This window comes from Sorex araneus, chromosome X (assembly GCF_027595985.1).
Source record: "Sorex araneus isolate mSorAra2 chromosome X, mSorAra2.pri, whole genome shotgun sequence".
NCBI lineage: Eukaryota > Metazoa > Chordata > Mammalia > Eulipotyphla > Soricidae > Sorex > Sorex araneus.
The window spans coordinates 206,912,815-206,939,198 of record NC_073313.1 but is presented as its reverse complement, the minus strand read 5'-3'; the positions used below and the strand labels follow the sequence as shown (position 1 = coordinate 206,939,198).

Here is a 26,384-nt window from a genome sequence, read left to right as displayed (position 1 = left end):
CTTGCTCAGTCTGGCAGCTCTGCTGTTCGTGATGTGATTCTTCAGCATGGCAAACAATTGTGAGCCACACCTTGGTTAGGAGCTGTGAGCCTGAAGTGCCAGCCCTGGCAAGCTTCTGACGGAGCCCGAGCACTCGGGGAATACAGTTTTAAGGAAGCACTCAGCCTGGCATCAGACTCACAGCAAGCGCCAAAAGAAATGTGGGAGTACCACAGCCAGGCCGGTATATGACTCCCCCCACCACACACACACACACACACACACACACACACACACACACACACACACATGTTCTGACACCCCTTACAGTCAGAACATCAACATTAATGAAGGGGTGTGTGGGGGGGAACAAGGGGAAAGTAAAAAGGGAATAAAAACAGAACTAACAAGAGGTACCATTAGTTTGCTTTCTTTTCTTTTAATGTTTTCTTTTATTTAAATTCTTTTCCATGGGGTGGGGAGAGGGGCACAAATGCTGGTCCTCAGGGCTTAACCCTGGCTCTGCATTCAGAGATTATTCCTGGCAGTGCTTAGGGGACCATGTGCAATGCCAGGGATCTAACCTGAGTTGGTGGCATGCAAGGTAAGTTCCTTAACCCCTTTACTATCTCTGTGGTCTTGAGATCCTATTTTTTCTTTTTTGGTTTTTGGGTCACACCCGGCGATGCACAGGGGTTACTCCTGGCTCTTCACTCAGGAATTACCCGTGGTGGTATTCAGGGGACCATATGGGATGCTGGGATTAGAACCCAGGTTGGCCGAGTGCAAGGCAAACATCCTACCCACTGTGCTATCGCTCCAGCCCCTCTAGATCCTATTCTTATGATGAGCTGTGACATTTTGAGCTTGTCTATTTATAAATATTTATAAGTAGGATATATGTGGAGTTCAATATTTCTACAACAGTTAAATTTTGTAGACTTAAAAAATTTTGTTCCTAACTCAAAGTCTTCATGAAAGGCAAAGGAAATGAAGAAAAAAGACGCACAGTTACCCCTGAAGGATTCTGCTTCCTTTCAGGTCTTCTGGGGAAAGTAAAAAGAAGCATGCTCCTTTTATATTTTATCCTTAAATCTGGTTTCCTGCTATCAAGTGAATATCAACAGATTTCAAGGAAACACGAATGCTTGCAGGTTTCTATCTCCCAGAGAGTGGGGGGAAAATCATGTACAGACAAATCTGGTCCAACACCTCATGACCGAGAGACCCTGCACTCAGGATGACTCTTCACAGTGCTTAGGCTGCAAGGCTATTGTGAGGAACCCTTTTGAAAAGGTGGTGCTGTAGAGCTGAAGAACAGCTTGTATGGGACCGTCCACTGTCAGCAGTGAGGAAAAGGACACTGAGGTGGAGATGTCCTCCCCTACCTGCTCTGCTTCTTGCTAAACCTTTCCTTTCCTTTCCTTTTCCTTTTTTTTTGTTTGGGTGACATTACTGGCTATGTTGAGGGCTCACTCCTAGTTTATTCCAGATAAACTGAGATCAAATGGATTGCTTAAGCAGAAATTAAACAATGTATTTTCTGCTAGGAACCACTGCTGCTAGGGCTTGAAGGACCATATGGGATGCCAGAGATCGAATCCCGGTCAGGTACATGCAGGATAAAAAACACCTTCCCAAGAGATCAGTATGGATGGGAGATGTGTGCTGAAAGTGGGTAAAGGACCAAACATAATGGACTGTCAGTAACTGTATTGGAAAGCATAATGTCAGGAGAGAGAGAGAGGAGGGGAAGGGATGCGAGGGGAGGGGAGAAGAGAAAGAAGAAAAGTGCCTGCTTGGGGGTGGGTGGCAGAAGGGATACAGGTTTATTGGTGATCAGAAATGTACACTTATGGAGGGATGGGTGTTGGAACATTGTATGCCTGAAACCCATCACAAAAGCTTTGTAACTGTATCTCATGGTGAGTCAATAAAAAACAAACAAACAAACAACAACAACAACAAAAAAAACCACCTTCCCAGCCTTTGCCATGTCCCTAGGACCTTGTTCAATTTCTGCCTACATAGTCCATTTGACCTCAGTTTATCTGGAATTCATCAAAAAGATAACACAACACAACTTTCTTTCAGCATATATACTGAAGATCCTTGTTTATGCTGTTACTGTTTTGGGGGCCACCCCCAGCGGATTACTCATGGCAGTGCTCAGGGGACATATGAGGTGCTGGTGACTGACAATTTTTAATAAAAATAGTGTACTGTGTGCAAATCTAAAATAACATAAAGAAGCTGGAACTCTCCTAATACTGCTAATAAAAATGCTGAGAAAAAGTAAACATGAAACTTTTTTTTTCTTTTGGGTCACACCTGGTGATGCACAGGGGTTATTCCTGGCTCATGCACTCAGGAATTACTCCTGGCAGTGTTCGGGGGACCATATGGGATGCTGGGAATTGAACTCCGGTTGGCCTCGTGCAAAGCAAGCACCGTACCCACTGTGCTATCACTCCAGCCCCAACATGAAATATTTTTGAGGCACATGTCAGAAACTGGGTGAGAGAACTGTAATATCCAAAAAGTTTATAAAACTTAATTCACTTAAACAACTTTAAATATTAACCTAAATTGATAGAACTATAACTTTTAATTAATTTTTTTCTGATTACAAAAGTAAACTCAATGTTCATACATATTTACATCTGTCAAAACTCAGAAACAAGTACATGCCATTGTATATAAATTGGACCTCGGAAGAAAATGAAACTGTAAACACATACTGAGCTCTAATAATAAAATGCATGCTGACATGTTTTATGGGAAATGTATTGCAACAAAATGGAGAAGTAAATGGAAGTTTACATAGATGGATATAGATTAGCAAAACACAAGTATTTATATTAATTATCAATCCAAGATGGTAAGTAGACAGAGGTTCACAACAAAATTTTTAAATGTAAAGAAAGCAGAAAGAGTTTTCACAATAAGATGTCAGGAGGTGGACGGGAGAGAGACAGTGCAGTGAGTATGGTACTTGTTTTACATGGGGCTGACCCAGGGTTCAAACCCCAGCATCACACAAGCTTCCCCAAGCCCTGCCAGATGTGATCCCTGTTGCAAAGCCAGGAGTAAGTACTGAGTACCACCAGGTGTAGTACAAACCCAAAGACAAAATTAAAAAAAAAAGACATTATGAGGTGGAGAAAGAGAAGAGACTAACACAGAAAGATATGTAAAACAAGGTATAAGAAAAATTCAAACACTAAGCAAACACTGGTAATCATATAATGTCTTGTAATTTGCTTCTACTATTTAACAAAATATTATGAACTTTTTTTAACTCAAAAAATTATTCTAGTGAGGGCATAATGATAGTATAGTGTATGGGTACTTGTCTTGCACATAGCCAGGCCAGATTTGAGCCCCCGCATCCCATACAGTTCCCCAAGCCCCACCAGGACTGATCCTTGAACTCAGAGCCAGGAGTAAGCCTTGAGCATCTCTGGGTGTGGCCCCAAAGCAAAAACAAACAAACAAAAAAATTCACCTAGCAGGAATGTAACAGGACCAAGATATATGTCATATGCACATAGAACTGGTTGTTGTGAGATCAAATAAATGGGTCATAAATTCCTTTATGACAGGTCAAGGCAGAGTGTCCTGCCCCCACGCCAGGCTGTCTTCACTGGGGCCCCCTCAAAGGGGGGCAGGTTGAGTCTTCCTGCCCACCCCAAGGAGAGCCCCAGCATCAGAAAACCTCCAGAACCCAGCCACACCCATGCTCAAGGCCACTCTCAACGTGCTGAATGAGCCTTACCATGAAGGAACTGACAGAGGAACCCAGGTATTCGGGACCCATGGCTGAGATCTCCAAGCCTGCTCGAATCCGAACTGGGCCTCCTCCACCCAGGTCCCCCATTTTCCAGTAGCTCAACAGCCACACCCACAAACTCACCCCCTGCCCCCCCAAGCAACATGTAATCTCATCAACGGCCAAGAACTAGAGACTATAAAACAAAGCTCCCAGAAGAGAGCAATGCAAAATCTCACACAGCAGAGTCTGGCAAGCTACCCATGTCGTATTCAATATGCCAAAAACAGTAACAATAATGGGTCTCTTTCCCTTGACCCTGAATTCGACAGGGACAAATGGTGCCCACTCGAGCAAATCAATGAGCAATGGGAGGACAGTGACAGTGACAGCGAAGACAGGTCAAGGACATGTGGCAGAAGAGCACTGTGTGTGCACACATGTGCATGTATTGTGTGTGTGTGTGTGTGTGAGTGAGAGAGAGAGAGAGAGCACAATTCTTTTTTTACACAATTTACTTTGCTTTATTTATTTCAGCCACACCCAGCAATGCTCAGCCATGTGATGCCAGGGATGGATCCTGGGCCTCCTGTATACGAAACATAAGCTCCATTCTGTTTAGTTATAATCTTAGGATGGAATCCTTTTTTGTGGTGGCAGGGATAAAATCCAGACCTGCCAGGCATAAGACATGAGCTCTGCCATTGAGCTTCCTCCCTAGCTCTTAAATCACAGTAAAATGGCTTTTGTTTTGGGGTTACACTAACCAGTGCTTGGGCTACTCCTGGCTCAGCACTCAGGATCACTTCCGATAGTTCTCTAGGGATCATACAGTGCTAGAGATGGAACCCAGGCCTATCACATGCAAAGCAAACACACTACCTCTTTGAGCTGAGCCCCAGAGTTGAGCATTTCAGGCTTTTGAGTTTTTTGTGTGTTTTTGTTTTGTTTTGTTTTTTGTTTTTAGTACCAAAGACCTTACACACAGAAGAAAAGCACTCTACCACCAAGTTACATCATCCTTGGCCACAATGAAGATTTCCTGAAACAATTAAGTAGCATTAACTAACCCAGGTAGGAGGAAGGCACAGCAAGGGAAATCCTCCCCAAAGGGACATTCTATAAAACCAACCTGCACTCTTTCCAAAGTGTCAAAGTCTGGGATAAGAAAAAGAGAGAACAGGGATTAAGGCACATGGCTTGCCTCCGGCCAATTCTGGTTTGATCCCTATTATCACATGGTCCACTGTGAATCATGGGTACAAGTCTGGAGACCCATATATTCAAGTGCTGCCTGGTGGACCAAGAATAGCACCCAGGGCCCCTCCACAACAGTTTTGTTAACAAAAGTTAATGTTAAAAAGTTGTTTTTTTTTTTTTAAAGGCAGAGAAACAGTTCCAGAGTAAAGAAGACTTAACAGATATGTAACAGTAATCCTGGATTGGATCCTGAGTTAGGAGAAAAATCACCATAAAAAATCACTATGATTGGGCATTATTGCTTCAATGTTAACTCTTCGAGGTCTGATAGTTGCATTGTCACTGTGTTCTGGAAGAAGATAAAATACTTAAGGATAAAGACATACAGCATCTGTAAATTATTCTCCTAAATTGATAAAAATAACAAATACCAGTACGTATTATAAATATCTAAGAATATAATTGATAAACTATAGTGTAAATAAGTGCTGCAAGTATTAGTAAGTAATGAGTTTGGAGGAAGGAAATCCTAAAGTTCATGATATTGATACTTTTAATTTTCTCCTGATACATTGGGGTTTTTTAAAAGAAAATCTTGAAAACCTACAAAGTTTCTAAGTGAGAGGCTTTCTTTCCTCATGCAAAATTATACTCATTAAAACAGAGGAAAGTAGTACTTACTTGCTAAGCTCTACATCTACCCAAAATAAGTGAAAATAAATGGTCTTCTTTTATCCCCTTACAATAAACAAAATGAAAGAGCCTAGTATGTGGTCTCTCTACCTTTTACTAAGTTTACAAAACTGTGAGCCAATAGGTCATTCTTATAGAGTTACATGAGTGATCTGTAAACAACTTATTAAACATTCTATTGCTTATAATTTCATCTTAATGCTGTGTGGGGGGTGGGAGTTCCACTAGGAGTGGTACTAGGAGTCACCAGGGCTACACTAGCCATGGTGTATCAGTGACTGAACCCAGGGTCCTGTACATGGCAAGATGTGTGCCAGCCTCTATATTATCTCCCAAGTTTTCCTGCTTCTAAGACTCATCGGGCACAAATGACCAAGTTGCATAGGAATTTATCTAAAACTGAAAAAAATAAATCCAGATCTTATTACCTTAATTGTATCACTTAGAAAACACCAAACTGGCAAGCCAAAAGAACAGGTCATAAAGCAGAACCCTGATTTACATAAGAAATGGTGACTCCTTTCCTGTAAATGCCAATTCCTGGCCAAAATTTTTCACATCATAACCACTCACGTTGATTCATTAAGTGCAGGGATGTTTTGCAATAATCCACCACGTCCCCATCACAGAGAGTCACCGACTAAAGCAAGCCCCACAGCTGAAAATGAGTTTCTGTTTCTACCACTTCCAAGTGTATGAGTCAGGCTCCTGCAGATGACTGTAATCATCTCAATTTCTGAAGGATACACATTCGGGTTAAATAGCTACACTAAAGCAGGACTCAGCAGATTATGGTTCCTGCTTTCACCTCTGTGCTTTCTTGTGTCATTGTCCAGAGTCTGTGTAAGGCAGCAGAAAAGGGAATATAAATGGGGGTACCAGGAGAGCAGAAGAGTTGTGGTGAACACCTTCTGTGAAAATCTGTCCCTCATCTTAAAGTCTTTCTTACATCTAATAATCACACTAGAACATGTTTGCTGCATACTGTTCAGATCCTTTTGAATGTTTTAAAATATTAGCAGATTTAGGGGGTGGAACAATAGTACAACGGGTAGGCCATTTGTTATACATGTGGCTGATTTGGGTTTTATCCTTGACACCCCGTAGGATCCCCTGAGCACTGCCAGGAGTGATCCCTGAGCACAAAGCCAGGAATAACCCCTCAGTGTGGCCACCAAAACAACAACAGAATTTAATTATTAGAAGATGTATATATATTTTGAATATAAATTTGCTGGAACTGGTAATTTTTCTATTCTTAATCATCGTGTATCTGTGTGTGTGTGTGTGTGTGTGTGTGTGTAGGGAGTGGGGCTGTCTAGGGATTTCCACGTTGAAAAGAAGAGATCTGTAGATAAAGGACCAAACATGATAACCTCTCAGTATCTGTATTGCAAACCATAATGCCCCAAAATAGATAGAGTATGACAGTAATTGTATGATTGTATCTCAAACATTAGAGCTTGTAACTGTATCTCACGGTGATTCAATAAAATAAGAAAATTTTTAAAAAATTAAAAAGAAAAAATAAATTAAATTTATTTTATTAAATAAATTTTTAAAAAAGAAGGGATCTGCTCTCCTGGATTCCCCTTCCCCCAGGAGCAGATTGTTACTGGAGTTGATATGTTCAAGTTCTGCTTCTCAGTCTCTAAAGGGAGAACACTGCTTATAGTGGACTGAAGAGTTCATTGAAGGGGTGTGTAATGTGGCTCAGCCTGGTCAGATCCCTGACACCTCATATGGTCTCCCTCAAATCACCACAAGTGAGCCCTGGGCACAGAGCCAGGCAGGATTAAACCCTGAGCATAGCCCGGAGGGCCCAACACTCACTCAAAATAAAAAAAAAAAAGCACAAAACTGAAGTCCACTTATAAAAGGACATAAGTTAAGTCCGAATATTAAAACCCCAGATATGACCTGATTACTTCAATCTTCCAAAGTACATTAGCAAAGAAAACTTCTCCGCATCCAGAGCTTTCCTACTCCTACTGGTGGGCTCCAGACCATGAGTGTCTTGGACCCTCTACCCTGGCTGTCACCACCTGGGCGCAGCACGATCTCACGGAGCTGCTAGGAGGATGGCAGACAGCGTAGTCCCACATGATTCCTTCGCTAATATACTGCTACAGTTCAAAGGCTGCAGTTAATGAAAGAAAGTGGTGTGTGGGGGGTGTGTGAAATCACTTGGAGAGGTTCAAGCATACCTATGGAAAAGAAGTTACTTACTTCATAAAGGTATTGAAAGGAATAACAATGAGCACAAATGGGCACAGAAATAAATACTGGTAGCCCGAACTAGCTTAGGAGGGTGGCTGGTGCCATAGAGGAACTCCAAGGCCTGTTCCTTTCCCAGCAAGCACTTGGCCACCTAGCCCCATCCTGGCACCACCTCCTGCATTGGTGGGTTCGGGTGAGAGGTACCACCAAGTGGCTGGGGCTGCTATGACTGCAGTAGGCAGCCTGGTTTGCCCCCCACAGTGCCCGAAGAGCAGGAAATTCTCGCCACTGGCCCTTGTCTCGGCCTGCAGGAGTGCTCAGGGAAATCTCACCTTGGCCTGCAGAGCGCTCAGAGAACATTCGGTCTTTTCTGGAAAGAAAGCCTCTCTCTCTCTCTCTCTCTCTCTCTCGGTTCAGATGACCCCTGAAGAACTCAACCCTAATATACACGCGACAATGATTTCTATTTATGGGGCTCCCGGAATGGAAATTGGGAAATGGCCTCATGGACCGGCCCCAAAAGGTCCTGCTAGGTCCCGGGTAGCCTGTGACCTCTGACTCGCGGTGGGGGAGATAGCTTACATAAACGGGGGCCGGCCGCTGTCTGAGAGCAGGAGCACTTACCTCTTTCTCTATTTTGAGCAGCTTCTTGACTGCCACCTCCTTGTCCTGGGATATCCATTTGGCTCGGTAAACACTCCCAAAACTTCCTCCGCCGCAGTTTTCAAAGAACTGCAAGTCATCAAATTTGATTTGCACAAAGGAGGCGCCGAGAGACGACATCTCATAATGACAAAGTAGGATACTTCCTCCAAATCTGCAGAAGAGAAGGGGGCGAGGGGAAGAGAGTTGGCAAGACGGCAAGAGAGAGCTCGGGTCCCCCCTGCTCCTCTGAGTCCCACGCTGGAGGCCACGCGGCAAGCTCCAGGAGAAGCAAGATAACCCAAGGGACCAAAACCAAAACACTTACGCCGGGCCGCCTGTGCCGAATTCAACAGCGACTTGCCCAGGCTTGGGCGCACAGCTATACACCCAGAAAAGGCTCTGCTTGCGCCCTCCGCCCCAACCTAGCGCAGGCTTTCCTGCACATCCCCGAGCTGTGGCCAAAGGCTACTGTGTCACCAAGTCCCTAAGGTAAATTCAGGAGCTGGGGCGCAGGCTTTCAGCCGCACGTTGGCTTAGCTCGCCTGGCATCCCAGGCACGCATGCCATGGCTCCCGCGCTGTGCTCACTGCACGCAGAAAGTACCTAACCCGAAGCGGTCAAGCATTGTGGCACACGCACAGCTCCAAGGCTGGACACGGAGCAGGCAGACGGTGCTGAAATTCCAAAAGCAAAGGCTTCCCTTGAGGATGACAAAAATTGGCCAGTGGTTTTCTTTCTTTCTTTTTTTTTTCTTTCCAGAAGTGGCTCCCTGGACTGGATACTCTTGCAAACTTAATTAAAGAGTAGAGAATTTGCCCTTGATTACAATATATTAAGTCATCTAAGGAATACTGCCAAGAATGTTTTAAAAAAATATTATGCTTGTTTCCAGAGGAACAGATCCCTCCTCCCAGAGATTAGTACAGTGATATTCTACAGTCTATGGAGTTTCGGGATTCTACAGGTAAGTGGCTACCCTTCATATCCCATGTCAAACCACAGACTAAGGGGGAGGGCAGGGGGGTCCGGGGAGGGGAATGAAAACAAACAAAAACAAAGAACTGAAACTGGAAACCTGTATTAGAAGGTGGATTTTAAAGGTCTGCTTATATATTCTTGCCTACACTGTAAAACAGGTATCGGAGATGTGGCTTATGCTTCACAAGCATGAGGCCCTGGGTTTGATCCCCCGCCACCACACATACACAATTTACAAAACAGAATTTCACAACAAGGAACTAAAAATGACAAATCCGTATCATAGGAAATTCTCCAAAATCTGGGTAGCTCCTAAAGACCAATGCTATAGAAGACAAAAAAAAATTAAAGTAATAAAACTTCTAGCTTAAGGAGGGCAGAGCAATAAATGAATCCTCAGTAAACTCAATACATAATCCCTAAGTGAATTATAGAACAGAAAACCTACAGAGATAATAGTTAACATGTGGGAGAAGCTTGAAATATTAGCTACAAGTTAGATAATAATTACCCATGACAAAGAATAGTAGTCTAATTCCAAAGAAGGATGCACTTGTTTGGGAAGACATACTGAAATATGATTATCTATATCTTAAAAATGGGTCAACTCCCCCTTAAAAATAAATACACAGATCTTTATAGAAAGGAGGCAAACATGGCAAAAATGTAAAAAGCTGGTGTGTGGAAGTGAAAGTTCTAAGGGCATTTTACTAGTCTTTCCATTTTCTATGGGGTTTGATTGCCATATCTCAACACATCATCATTGCCACCGTGTAATCATCACAACCTGATTTTTCAGTAACAATGACATATTTTTTTTTCTTTTTGGTTCACAACCGGTGAACCGATGCTCAGGAGTTACTCCTGGCTCTGCATCTCCCGAATTACTCCTGGCAGTGCTCGAGGGACCATATGGGATGCTGGGAATCGAACAGGGGTTGGCTGCGTGCAAGGCGAATGTCCTACCCGATGTGCTATTGCTCCAGCCCCATAATGGCATAATTTTTTAAAGGCTTCACAGAATAGTTGAATCCCGCTTTTTGGTCAAAAACATGGCATAAAACCTGTGTCAATAATGAAATGAGCTACAGTATTTTCAAAATAGAACATAAGGGGAGCAGTTTGTACCTATGTAAACTGATAAAAATTCTTCATAAAGTTTTGGTTTAGAGACCCGACAATGAGCATCTGAGCAGCAATTTAGGAATACCAGGTCACTGGAGAATGCTGACTTCTTTGAGGGCCATATCTGGCTGTTCTCAGGCTTACTCCTGATTCTGTGCTCAGGGATTACTCCTGGGTTTGTTCAGGGAACCATATGCAATGTCAGGGATCAACCACATGCAAAGCAAGTGCCCTACACCTTGTACAATTTCTCTAGCCCCAAAATGTTGATTTCTAATGCAGTCAAATAATTCTACTTTGGGGAGAAAAAAAAGGAAAGAAAAGTGCTTACTGATCCTTAAACAATAACTTAGAATCTACATAAAAATATAAGGCTGGGGGGTGGGTGGATGGGTGAGTGAGGAGGAAACTATAGTATCCAGATCCACATCATTCACATACTTGAAACAACAATTTATGTTACCTTTTTATTCTTTTCGCTTCAATTCATCCAGGGTTAAACAAGGAAAAAACAAAAAGTGCTTGGATAAAATTTAAGAATATGCTAAAGAGATCTACAGCATATGCAAGCCAAAATATGAGCTCAACAAAATGCAAAATACTTTTTACAGGATTTTCTCTGATAGCCCAGCGGGTTGGGCATTTGCCTTGCACGTGGCCAAACTGGGTTCGATTCCTCTATCCCTTTCGGAGAGCCTGGCAAGCTACTGAGAGTATCCCGCCCGTATAGCAGAGCCTGGCAAGCTTCCCATGGCCTATTTGATATGCCAAAAACAGTAACAACAGGTCGCACAATGGGGATGTTACTGGTGCCCGCTCGAGCAAATGGATGAACAATGGGAGGACGGTGCTAACAGGTTTTAGTTCTATATTCTATACTAATTATTTATCTTGCCAAAGTATGAAAAATAAAACGAATATGACTCTTTTAGTAATACACAGAACTCCCTTGTTCTCCCCCCTCCCCACACCCAATTCTCTCTTTAGGGGATAATGATTTCAACTCCTCTGTAAAGATAACATCCATTTACTTAGTTATATACCACCCTTTACCTCTGCCTACAAGTATGTATGTCTCACTTCCCCGGTCCATCCAGGAAACTGTTACCTTTGGGTAAGTCAGTATTCAGGGACTACAGCAGTCTGATAAAGTAAATATGACTCCTAGCAGCACTACAGAGGATTCAATGACATCTCCTTAGAAAAGTTTTCTGTTTCTTCTAGAAATATCAGCGCTGTTTCTGTTGTTTGGCTTTTCATACACCAAATGTTCGTTTACCTCATGAAACTCCCACAGGAATGGAAAAACCCAATAAGGTCAAAACCTCTAGAAGTTCAGATGTTTTCTCTGTTGGTTTTATCTGCGGGCAGGGAGGGGGAGCTGGAGAAGATAGAGAAATCCCAACACCTTCATCTTAATCGAAGCCGGCTGAGGTGGTTCCTCTTTAGTTCTGACTTAGTTGGGAACTTTCAAATACTTTAAGATTCCAGTTGAATTAAGAAGAACTGGAGATCTGTTATTTTTCACAAGTACCCCCAGAAAATTCTGAAGCAAATACTGATTTAGAAACTGCTACCCAGGTTTCTTGTAAGATAGAGGAGAACGTGTTTGTGACCTCCTGGATAGGGTGTCTCTGAGTCCGGTGAGGACAGAGAGTCAGAAGAAGTCAAGAAGGAGAAAAGGGGTGGGGGGGAGCAGAGAGATAGTACAGTGGGAGGGGTGCTTGACTTGCATGCAGCTGAACAGGGTTCAATCCTTGGCAGAGCTGGCATAGGTGGATGTGGCCTAATCTCCTCCCCACCCCCCTGAGTACCTGTGTGGAGGAGGGGTGGGAAAAAGAAGACAGGGAAGAGAGAATCCTTTCTAAAATAGAGCCCTGACTGGGGCATATGCTGCCTGAGCCCATGTGCTGCTTGCGCTCACGTGGCCAAGCACATGCGGTGTCCAAGCACATGTGTCACCTGCACCTCCCCTCTTGAGATGTGTACTTTCATGCTTTTGTGTCTGAAGCTCGGATGTGTGTAGGGGCTCTCTCCATTCTTGGAAAAGCCCGCATTCTCTCTTGAGCGCATTATTCTTACTATTCTCTTTCCCACTTATCCCTTCCTCCTTCCCTCAGAAACCTCTAAATAAAATTTGTTTACTTTTTTTAAAAAAAAAAAAGCCCTGACCCTGATAAATAAAATCAACACGACTCAATCTCACCCCTGTGGTGCAGACTGGGGAATATGGATGAGCTGAGGTAGAATTAATTTTAAGTGGGAAAGTGGACCCAGGGTGCTGGGTGGAGGAAAGCTAGATGCTGAGAGCATGGTTCTCCTGTACCTGCATCCCCGAAAATGAGGCAACAACTTGTCAGGCTCTTCCCAGAATCAGTTACTCACTTCGGGTACATCCTGTCAGTGGGAAACTGGCTATGTATGAATGGAACTATATAATTACTTGAATGTTTTATTGAGACCATAAAAAATTTAAGTCGTGTCTGATTACTGAGCAGACTAACAATTCTGGAGTGTACGAGTATAGGTTTTTAACTCCAGCAAGCTGGGCAAACCAGCATGGGCGGCGAGCTGGAAAAGCTGACTGAGATTCCCATCACCTTCCATCTGAGCGTCAGACTCACCCCCGCCCCCCACCCCCCACACTGAGCTTTTCCCCCTTCAATTAAAAGCATTCGAAGAAAATCACCTTTGGGCCAGAGCAATGGTTACAGTGAGGAGAGTGGGGAGGGCACTTGCCTTGCATGTGGCAGACCTAGATTCAAAACCTAGCATTCTATATGGTCTCCTGAACAACACCAGGAATAATTCCTGAGTGCAGAGACAGAAGCAAACCTGAGCATCAGCTGGTGTGCCACATCCCCCACCCCACCCCCAAATAAAGAAAAGAAAATCACCAGATGAACAGAAGGGTGGAAAACTTCAGTTGTTGATTAATCATACTTCAAGTACCTTAGAGGCAGACTACTACCTGATCCAATGACAGTCTGATTTTCCAGATGTGTTCTTTGGTGAATACATTGGACTTTAAAGAGAATGATCTACCCAAATGAGTGAATGCAAATGAATTTATGCCAAATCATCTACTCAAATGAATTTATACCCAATGAAGCTTACCCAATCAAATGATGTTTCCATTACACCAGGTTGAAAGCATTGCTTTTACACAACAAAGGCAACTCTCCACACAATTTCTAATCCTAATTTTATAAAAATTCTAACCTTCATTTGACAAACTCTCAAAGTTGTTTTAAGACATAAAGTTTGCGGGGCTGGAGAGATAGCACAGCGGGTAGGGCGTTTGCCTTGCACGCGGCCGACCCGGGTTCAAATCCCAGCATCCCATATGGTCCCCTGAGCACGGCCAGGGGTGATTCCTGAGTGCATAGCCAGGAGTAACCCCTGTGCATCGCCAGGTGTGACCCAAAAAGAAAAAAAAAAAAAGACATAAAGTTTGCAACAACACTGAAAGGTAAGTAAGAGCAGGGGTGTTGCAAAGGTCAAAGGTGGGTGGGTGCGGAAGTCACAATTATGAAAATGTTGAAAAACAAAAACTGGGGCTGGGGGTGGAGGTTGTTGTTGAATCCAGTCACTGGAATATAACAATTGAATATTTTCTTTCTTAAATGAAAAATTTAAAAAAATATTAAGCTCTTAAATTTCAGAAAGCAAGTGTTTACATATATATGTATATATATAGAGAGAAAGAGAGAGAGAGAGAGAGGTGGGGGAACATGAACCATTAACTGATTATCAAAAATAGAAACATGGGAGTATTAAGTTCCTTTTTAAAGTGTCCGGCCTTCTAGTAAAAAAAAAAAGAATTAGAATTTTGCCCCAAATTAAAAATAATAGAACAAAAAAGATCCTAATATTCCTCAAGATTAGGGGAAAAGTTTATATTAAAATAGATGTTTGAACTATATCTCTACCTCCCAGTAAACTTAAACCAAGCCTAATTTCTCAAAACTGTGGTATTTTCAGACTCAGTTGAAAATGGTTTTTAATCTTTCCTTTCTGTTGCAAAGCTGATAAACCAAATATTATCTAGTTTGCAATGTTGTTATGCTACTCTGATAAATTCTGTTTCTAAAGAACTGACATTTCACCCCTTGCTCTTTCCTTTTCTCTATTTTTCTGTGGTGTCAGGGATCCAAATCCAGAGCCTCACACACATGAAGCCTGTGCTGTCCCTTTGAGCCCCAGCCCAGCCCGTAACTGATATTTCAAAACAGAAATAGCATGGTCCAGGGAAAAGACCCCGGCTGGAGATAGCTAGCAGTAAATCCCAAGTTACTAGCTGCTGGAAGTTGGCCAGGGTTCTCTGATCTTAGTTTTTTCACTGGTGGTAACACCCATTCCACAGAGTTGTTAGGAAGTGGATGATGCTGTGAATTCCTTTGTGTAGTACCAGATATATAATAACTATATATATAATAACTGATATATAATTATTATATGTTATAATACAACCATATTTTATTTATATATTATATTTATTTATATAGTATAACATTATATAATATAAATATATTTTATAATATAAATTGTAAATATATTTATAATATAATTATGTTTTATAATATGTACATATATTTTATATTACATAATGTTATAACACATATTATATCTAATAACTGATAAAAGATTATGGTTGCCTAATTATTTTAATATGCCTTGACATCCTATCTAGCCATCTATTCTTTAGCTTTCATGATTCCTACATGCTTTCCTCAACAATGTTCCTTTCTCTGAATTACTTTATATTCCATGTTCATTGCAGAGCAACTGATAATAGACAAATGTAATCTGTTTGCTAAATTCTTTTTATATGTGTTTCACTGTTCATGTTTCCATTTCTCTTACTACTCTTAGCCTGTTTGGGCCTTTTTAGCAAGATCTATCTCACTAGTAGCAAATAAAATTTTCTTTAAGACACCATTTTCATAAGGAGTCTGATTTGTCAATTACCCAACTGTAGCTTTTATTGCTCTTTGTAGATGATTGAGTTTCTAGGACTTACCTGCTTGTAGCAGTCACTCTGTTAGGATCTAAGAGTACATCTGTATTCTCTCAGATAGTTTATCTACTGCAAAACCCTGGGATGGGTTCAGTAGCAAAGCACTTGCCTTGCATGCATGAGACCTGGATATAATGCCAGTACCACACACACACACACACACACACACACACACACACACACACACACACACACACACACCCCTTATCTACTACATAACAAACAAACTCAGGAAACTGCAACTGAAAAGGTATTTTCAATTAAAGGCCTGCAACTAACTATCTTATAAAGGGTTTGCCTTACTATATTTGTTTTTTGTTTGTTTGTTTGGCTATTTTTGCTTTTGGGGTCACATCGGTGATGAACAGGGGTTACTCCTGGCTCATGCACTCAGGAATTACTCCTGGTGGTGCTCAGGGGACCATTAGGGATGCTGGGAATCGAACCCGGGTCAGCCACGTGCAAGGCAAAACGCCCTACCCACTGTGCTATTGTTCCAGCCCCATTCTTTTATTTGTTTCTTTTTTTTTTTTTTTTGGTGCCTTACTATGTAATAGGTTCAAACCTTTTCTGGAGTTTTCTTTCTTTTAGTTTTACATGGACCTATTATTTCTAAAACTGTAATTAATATATTTATTTTGTTTTGTTTTGTTTTTAAAAACATAGTCAGTGGTGCTTGGGGTTCACTCCCAGAGACAGGGGATTATTCAGTGCCTAGGATCAAACTCAGTGCTCTGTTGGCCTATTATGTCTGAATTCAAATCTTCTTTTTTCATCCCTGATATACACTTTCCTTTACCTTCTTCACAAAAGGAAAGTTACACGTTTATTTTTAAAGCAGTACAGGAAGAAAAACTAATTTGCTTTATCGTGACCTAGGCAAAACCACAAAATAAAAACTTTTAGAAAATAGCCCTCAATAAATTCTTTTGCCCATCTTGCTACCCTCATTTACGAAAATATCATTTCAGCCTTCTTAACATGGATTAGTGAATAAACTAATAAAAATGTGCTCTGTCACTGCATGTATTGCAACAATACCACGATTACTGTTCTGCAATTTTCCCCCTGTGAGTCGCGTCTTCCAAAAAAAAAATATGGAGAAAGCTCTGGCATGGTGTATTTGTCCAGAACACCCAGGTCAGATTCAAAGATTCTATTCCTGAATAGGACTGCTGTTTCTCTATATTTGTTAATCTCTTGGGGTGGGGGTGGGGGTAAGATCTAAAAGCCTGGCTGAAGGAGACACGATCTGCGTAGAGTACTAGCTAATACTGCATCCCCATAGAGATTTCCTTCCTTCCTCCCAGGCTGCACCCAAAAGCTCCACATCTAGAACAGGCACGCACAAACACGACTGCCCAATAGATGCCAAGCTAAAGGGTCTAAAATACAAAAACAGCTAATATGTTGTTTCATTTCTTTTCCTTTCTTTCTTTCTGCTCCTGATTCTCACATTAAAGAAAAGGTCAAACTTTTAAAAATGAACTAGTTAAGTGAAGCATTCTTACGTGTGCTCCACTATTTCACTTCATAAGAAAGAAACTTTCCACACATATTTCTTTGCCAAAACAGTTCTTACCAGAGCCAAAACACAGGAGGAAAGTGACACGAGCAGGGGTCTCTGTCACTGTCATCCTGTTGCTCATTGATTTGCTCAAACGGGTACCAGTAATATCTCTATTGTGAGACTTGTTGTTACTATTTTTGGCATATCAAATACGCCACAGGTAGCTTGTCAGGCTCTGCCGTATGGGCAGGATACTCTCAGTAGCTTGCTGGGCTCTCCAAGAGGATCGGAGGAATCGTACCCCTGTCAGCTGTGTGCAAGGCAAATGCCCTACTTGCTGTGCTATCACTCCAGCCCACTAGCAGGGGTCGGGGGATTAATGCCACAAAAATGTTATGTGAAAATGAGTCTGTGCTCAAGACTTCTCTTGCTGAGCAACGGGAGACAGGAGGAAAAGAAGCAGGCCAGGGTTGGATTCCATCTGAGAGCCCAGGCCAGAGTGATAATACAGTGGGTAAGATGTTTGCCTTGTATGCACCCAATTTGGATTCTATCTCCAGCACTACCACATGTGGTCCCTCGAGCCCAGCAAGGAATGAATGATCCCTGAGCAAAGGGCCAGGAACTCTAAGCATTACCAGGTGTGACCCCCCAAAAAAAAAATCAAAATTCAGTAAGTAAATAAAGTCCAGGAGCCCAGAATGGGCTGACTTCCCTGGGCTACCCTGAAAAGGAATTCCCAGGCAATAGATGGGTCGCTCAGCGGTATATCAGGCACACCTTTACTGGCAGCTGCTCACCTTCCCCAGATCCTACGCTCCTCAGTTCTGGATTCCCCACTGGGACCATTTTTAACCAAACAGAAAGTATCTGACCATCTTGGCAAAGTATCTAACCATCTTGGCTGCTGGCCAACAGGTCTAATTTTGGGCTACTTATCTAGAGCGAATGTTCCCCAGGAAAGGTAATTACAAACTTGGAAACGTGAATGTCAGCTAAAAGGAAACGGGAATGTTAACACTTGGAAAAGGCCTAAAAGAGACCCTATATTATTTTGCTGAACCAGAGGCATGGTTACTTGTGGACAAGCGTTCTAGAAGGAATTCCTGGTTATCCGAGTTGCCTGAACAAGAAAACATGCTACTCCCTTTGACAAGGTAGTCTTTGTCATTGAAGTGTTCAATGGGACATGGGCAAGGTGAGATTGCTGCCTCAGCCAAGAGCAGAATGGACGGTACTGTGAGCTCCATGCCCACCCCACAGCGCACAGCCACTCCTCAGCCTATTCTAAAGAATTCCCTGCTCAGGGAAGCAGCCATGAAGAGAATGGAATGCAGTGATCAACGTCAGTGATAGAAGTAATGAGTAAGCTGGACCATCCTCCTGCCTTTTCCATCCTAACTGGCTGGGATGATGAGAGCCACATTGCAGATTTCTGTCCTGCAATGCTCTTCTCTCTTATTCGCTTCCAAAGCAAAACACTCCAGTGCCAAGCAAAGAACTTCTGAGGCCAAGAGAGCCATGGTTAAGCACAGAAATTTAAAACTCCAGATGACAACCTGCTCCAATCTTTTCTCAGAAAAATGGAATTGCACTACCCCAGGTCCATGCTGGTCCAAAGTATAAAGTCCCAAAGGTAGAGTAGCCAGCCCTTTAAATATCTATATATTTTCGACAGAAAATATATAGATATTTAAAGATGTGGAAGAAGAAACACAGTTAGTGTCTTTCTGTAAAGAAGACACTACAATACATATGTGAAATTTTAAGAGTAAGAAATTGTGTGTTTACACTGGCATCCATGGCTCTATTTATAGGTCCCTGAAGGAAAACACTATTCCCCATAACAAAGTACTTGGCAGGAAAGTTTAATAAGCAAAGATTTACTCCATGACCTTCATAAAGCAGGTCTTGCCTTCTCTTTGTTTTTCGTTGTGCAAGTCCAAAGAGTCCAGAAAGAAGGATGTGGGCCTCTAAAGACACAGTACTCTGAGCATTGTATAACTGAGACTTAAACCTGAAAGCTTTGTAACTTTCCACGTGGTGATTCAATAAAAGAATTAAAAAAAAAAAAAGACACAGTACTCAACATCAGCTGTAAGACTGCTTTCAAATGATTTGGGCATGGGACTCAGGCTGCAACATTTCCCTATTAATACAACTCTCCAGTTCTTCATAAAGACACCTGATCCTTCAGACTCAACCTTCCCCCCTCCCCTGCCCCCACGAATATCACCCAGTTGCATATAAACACAAGCACACACAAAGTTGATCTAGAAATCCTGATACTCCAGGCAGGAGAGCTGCTGTGAAAGTCTCCTAGCCCTGCTGACGCACTCAGGATGGTGGGGAACAGGGCAGGCTGTCAAGGGCAAGCCTTTCTCTCTCTAACTTGAGAATGTGGGAAATTCCTTTCTCCAGCACTCAGGGACTGCCGTAGTTGAGGTTTCGGGCCCTGGCTGAAGCTCGCCCATGGGCTGCCACATACGCTTGTCTTTATGAAGCAGTTATTACTGTCCACACTTTCCAAAAGAGGAAACTGAGGAGCAGGGTTGCGAAAGTGGCCCAAGCCAACTACCCAACTTACAAGTGACATCACTGAGATTCAAATGTAGGTCTGACTTCAAAGTCACATCATTTTTTCCACCATATCATATGTCTTTTTTTCTCCACTTACAATTCTACTGTGTTCTTTAAATTAGCCCTCCCTCCCCTCCCACCCGCTTTTAAACAGATCCCTTCTCTCTCTCTTTATTTTTTTTAACAGTTATTACTAGACTGCTTAGCATTCACCTAAAGTTCGATGTGAGGCTTTAATTTCCTATGAGCAATTTCAATGCTGGGGTTAGGATGTCAACTATGTGCTTGTTTTGTTCTCCCAGAATCTTCTACTATGTCGGGATTATTTAACTGCTATTAGGATATAATGGACTCTTCAGCTGTCTAGCGAAGGGAGGGACACAAAGGCACCCACATATCAGTCAAGCCAATCTAAGCTCCAGCATTTATAGCTTTCTTCCCTTACCAAGGACAGTTTTTCACTCACAGCAGGAACTCGCCTTATTTGTGTGGAGTGGGGCAAGGTTAATAGTCACAAAAGAAGTCGCCTAAATCTTCCCTGCTGTAAGACTGAAAGGTGTCTGCACAGGTTCTATTACACAGATAGACAAGACACCCTCCCTGTCAATCTGTCCTGGGTAGAATAAAATGGAAAACAAATGATCCAAATTGATTTTTATTTCCAACATCTCAGGCTACAGATATAAGACAATCTTAGTCCAGGAAGTACTATCTTCACAAACAAACACCTTTTCTGGTTTGAAACACACAGACACACATTCCCTCTTCCCTCACACACACACACACACACACACACACAAATACATTCCCTCTTCCTCATACACACACACACACACACGCACATTATCTCTTCCCTTGCACATACTCTCTTCTCTTACACACACACACACACACACACACTTCTTTCTTCCCTTACACATACACACAGTTTTTTCTTCCCCTTTCTCTGAATCTATCAATTTCTAAAATCGACTGTTCAATCCCTCTCTCTCTCTCTCTCCACACTAACAGTTTCACTTTATATCTGACCTTTTCCATCTTTTCCATGAATCATTAAAATTTCTCAAGTTCCTAGAGGAGTTTTCTATTCACTCCATGCTCCTCTTAACTCCTGTTTATAATTTGGTGGCTCTATCAGAGTCAGTTGGCTGCTCATTCCAGATAGGCACTCAGCCAATATATTGCCAATAACACTCACTCTTGTGCTAACTTAAAATACACAGAGCTGCTGGCCAAGTTTCCTTATTTGGCAAGAAGGTCCCTTAGTTCCCAAGATCTTTGACCGTCCATTTTTAGATTCAAATCCCCGTGCCTAATATTTGGAGACTTCTCTTTCTCTCTTTTTAAGGTGCCCTTATTTCTGAAAAGAGGACAGCAAAAAGACCAACCATCTAACTTGCTTTCCTAGACACAGGGAAAAAAAGTTTTTACCATTGCATTATGATTATTTACTCTGGGGTTATGAGCACTAAAACTTTACATTTAAACAATCTTTTCCAGTTTAAAAAAACTCGAAAACTAATCTTCCAAAAAGTCATAACAGAAATAGAATGTGGAAGAATAAAATAGACATTTTATACATTGTTCTGAAAGACTATTTTTCTTTATCTCAATTTTCTTTTCAAACAAAATTTGATTCATTGTACAATCTACCAAATCTCTCACTATTGTACAAGCAGAGATTTAAAACAAAGGCGCCACAAATGACCAAAACTGTAATTAAAATGCAATCATCCCGTATGTTTTTGAAAATCAGAAACCACGGAATTTGACCGTGGATAGGGGCCGACTGTCCTAAACTGAATCTCCTATTTGTTCTCCTCTTTACTTTTTTTTTTTTTTTTTGCTTTTTGGGTCATACCTGGCGATGCACAGGGGTTACTCCTGGCTCATGCACTCAGGAATCACCCCTGGCGGTGCTCAGGGGACCATATGGGATGCTGGGATTCGAACCCGGGTCCGCCGGGTGCAAGGCAAACGCCCTACCCGCTGTGCTATCGCTCCAGCCCCTTGTTCTCCTCTTTAAATTCATACCCATTCGCTGAACTGTGCACTGCAACTGCGGTAGGAGCTACAGGTTCGAACAGGCGGACCCTTTAACAACCATCTTAACCCAACTATCCTCAAGGTAATTAATTCGACTTTAATGCTTCATTATTAAGGAGTGAGCAACTTACGGTAACACCACTGAAATGGGCCACTACGAGAGTCGCTTTCCATTATTATAGAAACTAACAAGAACAGTAATTAAGTTGCCCATAAATAGAGTTTAGGCGAGATCTTGGGGCTCATCGGAAAAGTGCGTTTTCGGGTCTGCCGCGACAATGCTTTCTGTTTGCTTAAAGGCTACCCCTTGTCATCTCACCGGTTCCATGGAAAAGTTTTTCCCGCAAGCTGTCAGGAGCAGGCCAGGAGGGCGGCGGCCTCAAGCGCCCAAGCACCGGGCTGGTGCGCGCCCCCGAGCCCCGGGAGAAGCCACCGCACCGGGGGGGCCCCTGAGTTCCAGGGGAAGGGAAAAGAGGGGGTGGCGGGGACTCCCTGAACTGAGCCGGTGAGGGAGGAGTGGTCTCTCGCCGCCCCAGGAAAGGGCCGTCCCGCAGAAAAGCAGAAGCTGGCACGCACAAGCCTCGGCAGGGAAGGGGTCCGCGCCCCGCCCGGGTTGGGGACGCTCCGCTCCGCTCCCCGGGACGTGCCCGGGCCCATCCCGCTCCCCGCAGGGCCGGCGCCGTCCCGCCTGGGGTCCCGCCTTCGGGGGAGCGGCCCCCGCACCCCACCGCGCACCCGGGGGACGAGAGCGTCGGCGACAATCCGGGCGCTCTCACCCTGCGCTCCGGGCGCCAACTCGGGGACGGGACCGGCCGGACTTGCCCAGCCCGCGCTGGGCCGCGGCGCCCGACTCCGCCCGAGCCGGGAAGGTCGCTCCGGACGCCGCCGCCGCCGCCGCCCGGCCGGGCTCCGCGTCCCCGCAGAGCCGGCGACGGGCGCCCCGAGCCGGGCGCGGGAGCCCCGCGAGGGCCTCGGCCGGCAGCCCCGCCTGCGCCCTGGCCGCCCCGACCACTCCCGCCGGCCACTCGGCTCCTTACCTGAGTCCCGGGCCGGCGCGAGCGGCAGCCGGGGGGGACAGGAGGACGGCGGCCACGCGCGACTTCCACGCTTCCGCCGGAGTCAGGAGTTGAACATTCCGCCTCTGCGGCCCGCGCCAATGAGGGAGACTCACTCGCTCGGCAGCAGCACCAACAGCACCACCTACCTCCGAGCGCCGAAAGGCCAGGCCGCCCGGCCCGCACCCGACACGCCCGCCTGCCCGCCCGGCCCCGGCCCAGGCCCCGACGTGCACCCCGCGGGGCGTGGGAGAAGGTGCTCGCAGCCTTTCTGCCCGGCTCGCCTACGTCTCCCAGGGCACCTGTGCTAAGGTGGGGACACGGGGACAGGCCCGTTGGTCCCTTCGCCCTTTGGTCACCTTCCGCACCTTTTCAATAGTGAGCTCCACTTCTTACTTCACTTTGGAGCTCTTGCCCACACACAGAGGAAGAAACAGAGTGGACGTCTTTTCACCCCCCAGGACCTAACTAATGATCTAGTTGACAAAGAGGACAGATGGACAGATTCCTGCGGTTATCTGGGAGATTCGGACACAAGTAGACTCTCTCAGTAGTTACCTGGGGTGTTTGGAGGTGGGGTCGCAGTCCACTGCCCCAGGTCAGGGATCTGCAGAGGGGGGCATCGGGATGCCTCCCGAGAGTGAGCCAAAGGTGGGCCCTGGACATTGGGGAAAAGAGGAATTGTGGGAAGGGGGAGGGGAATTCTGTGCTGGAAAGGGTGAGAACAGGTGGCGAAGGTGAAGATATTCTCCAGATCTTTGATTTTTTTTTTTTATCATCTATGGACATGTAGGAAATTGAATTAAGGGGAAAAGGGATGAGGTAGGAACACAGGATTCAGACCAAGGCCACAGAGACATTGGTGCCTCTCTAGATGTGCAGAAGAGGAAGGAGGAAAGAATTCAGAGGATGTCAAGACTTCAGAGTTGGGTGACTGGAGGAGTGATGGTGTCACTGACAGAAATAGGTACCTGCGGACGAGAAGCTGGCTTCCCGTGGACTATGAGGTCATGGGAAGCAAATCTGGTAGAGGTGCAGCCGTTGAAATCTGAAACGGAGATTTAGAAGAGTCCAGATGAAAGAGAATTGTAAATCATTCATCTAGTTCTAGTTCAAGAGATGAGTATGGAGGGATGGATGAAGACAGGTTATGAAATAACAAAAGCTATCTAGTCTGTTACTCAGGTTATATTTTGAATTTCCCCTATTATAGAGACAAAGAATTTTTGCATGGATGGATTCTATTTTGGGAAGTGAGAAAGTAGATTGATGAGACTGTCATGCTAAAAAAAAATTCCTGATGTATGTGATCAGTTCTAAAATCATCTAACCATGAACCACCTAACCATTAAAATGAAAACGTTAGCTTAGACCCAGGCATAGGGTGACGCAGTCATTTGACCTCAACTGCAAAGGCAACAACTTGTGACAGAAAGGTCATCAGACTGACTTCTGCGCTTAGTCCTGCCTTCTTCAACGGGGGTCCTTTGCTAAAAGGTCTGTTTCCACCTCTGCAAAATAAAAAGGGCCCAGCTGAATTTTAACTTCAGGGTCCAGCATTAAAAATATAAATATAAATAAAATTATTGCTTTAAATTTGGGGCTTATGCCTTAAAAGCCATAATATTTATATCCACAATCCCTTTTCTTTTCTTTTCTTTTCTTTTCTTTTCTTTTTCTTTTTCTTTCTTTCTTTTTTTTTCTTTTTGGATCACTACTGGCATTGCACAGGGGTAAATCCTGGCTCATGCACTCAGGAATTACTTCTGGCGGTGCTCGGGGGACCATATGGGATGCTGGGAGTCGAACCCAGGTCGACTGCATGCAAGGCAAATGCCCTACCAGCTGTGCTGTCACTCCAGCCCTCACAATCCCTTTTCTTCCCCATCCATTTTCACCTCCTTCTGGTTTTCCTGCATGATTGGCCTAAGATAATAAGCAGCAGGAGCAGTGAACACTAGAGTATTCTCACAAATGGTCTTATAGAAGATCCACCGAACAATAAAAAAAAATTGCAAAAAGCAACTAGAAAATGATGTTAAATTTGTGGTTCATAACTTTCAAGCATTTAGTCTGTATTAGAAGCAAGCCTTATTGCTATAATGCATGGTAGAGGATTGCTTATAGAGCACAGACCTTTGTATTATACGTTTTTAAAGACCCCTTTAAATAATTACAGAGTGTTTGCTTTCAGATGGCATAAGTTACACTTTTATGGGCAAGACTCTAACCATTTTTGTAAGAGTAAGAGTTGTATAAAATAAGAAATAAATACAGTACTCAATATTCTTTCCTAAAAATAGTATTAAATGATAACCTGGTAGGCATTTTCTTGCCTCTCAAATTAGTTGCAAGCTCCTTGAGATTATATCTTCTCTTGTATCTATCCATGGCTAAAATCAGTACATAATTGTGACCTCAACCAATAGGCTACAAGTTTGAGTTTTCTTTAGTCAAGCTGCCTATTTATAACTATACTGATCTCTTTAAGCCCCAGCTACTATATATCTTTTGTGCTTAGTCTCATAACTGTCTGTAGTTTTTCAACCTTTAAATGTGTTCTGAAAATGTATTGGTTTGTTCTTACTAGGCAGAGTATATGTTTACCAGAGTAAACAGCAATGACAAGAGAGATCCAGTCAAACCTCTCTTATCAAGCCTTCCTATTCCTTTACTTCAAATGTTTCCACACTGAAAATAGATGTTCTCTAGGCAATGGGGTAGCTTGGGAGTCTTTAGCACTCTCTTACATTCAAGAAGGTGGAGTATAAATCCACCCTCCAAAATAAAAAGGAAGTCTAATTTTTAAAAGTCTATTTGTTATGCAAATGTAGTCCCTTCCCTAATTCACTCAGATTGTTGCCCCTAAATTCCTCATAAATATAAATTCCAGAGTAGCTTCCAGCTACCAGTGGATCAGAGAAACACAGACATAAAATCTATTAAGAATACAGGGTAAGGCAACTTGAAAAGAAGGAAGCATGCTAGATATCCTTCCCTCCCTTTACAGCGATAAGAGCTATGATCAAGCTGATACCCAGGAGCATTTTCCCTAGCCATCTCGCACCTTCATCTTAGATTATGAGCAGTTTGTGTCTGCAGCATAGCTAAGAATTAACCAGATTTTACACTAAGGTTGGTACTTTACCTCCCGCACAACTCTCTATCCCTGGGAAACTAAGGCGAACAATCAAGCATCCTTTTAAGATAAGTAGCTATTACCTGAAAAATCCCAAATGCCACCTTTGTTTGCACTAGGTTCTAACTTGAGAACCAGGTAGTCACAATAATTTTTTAATATCAAACTGCTTTGGTGCTCCAGGTCATGAAAGGAGCAGAAGGACAAGAAGGGAACTGGGACTTTTGCACAGTTTCCTCAACAAGCATTTACTGAATGTGCTGCACTTTGTGATTCTAACAGCGAACAAGATATCGCCCCTGCTCTTGCAAAGTTTTAAGAGAACAGTGGAATAGCCAGCAAAGACATAAGCACTTCTACTTCGGTTTACCAAAGGAACAAAGATGGGGGTCCACAGCATGCCACCTAACACAGTTGGGGAG

General features: G+C 43.4%; 1 protein-coding gene across 2 annotated transcripts in view; it reads right to left on the bottom strand.

Annotated features, from left to right (window-relative positions):
- The window catches only part of MAP3K20 (mitogen-activated protein kinase kinase kinase 20), a 190,600-nt gene extending 167,518 nt beyond the window's left edge, over nt 1–23,082 (bottom strand). The window contains exons 1-2 of one of the 2 annotated variants that reach the window (XM_004601161.2): nt 22,806–23,082; nt 8,489–8,681 (exon numbers count right to left, since the gene is read on the bottom strand). In XM_004601161.2, coding sequence (XP_004601218.2) covers nt 8,489–8,647 — 159 coding nt within the window. In that variant the 5' untranslated portion in view covers nt 8,648–8,681; nt 22,806–23,082. The remainder of the gene's footprint in view (nt 1–8,488; nt 8,682–22,805) is intronic. The other variant, XM_004601162.3, reaches the window with a different exon arrangement.
- Between the last annotated feature and the right edge of the window lie 3,302 nt (nt 23,083–26,384).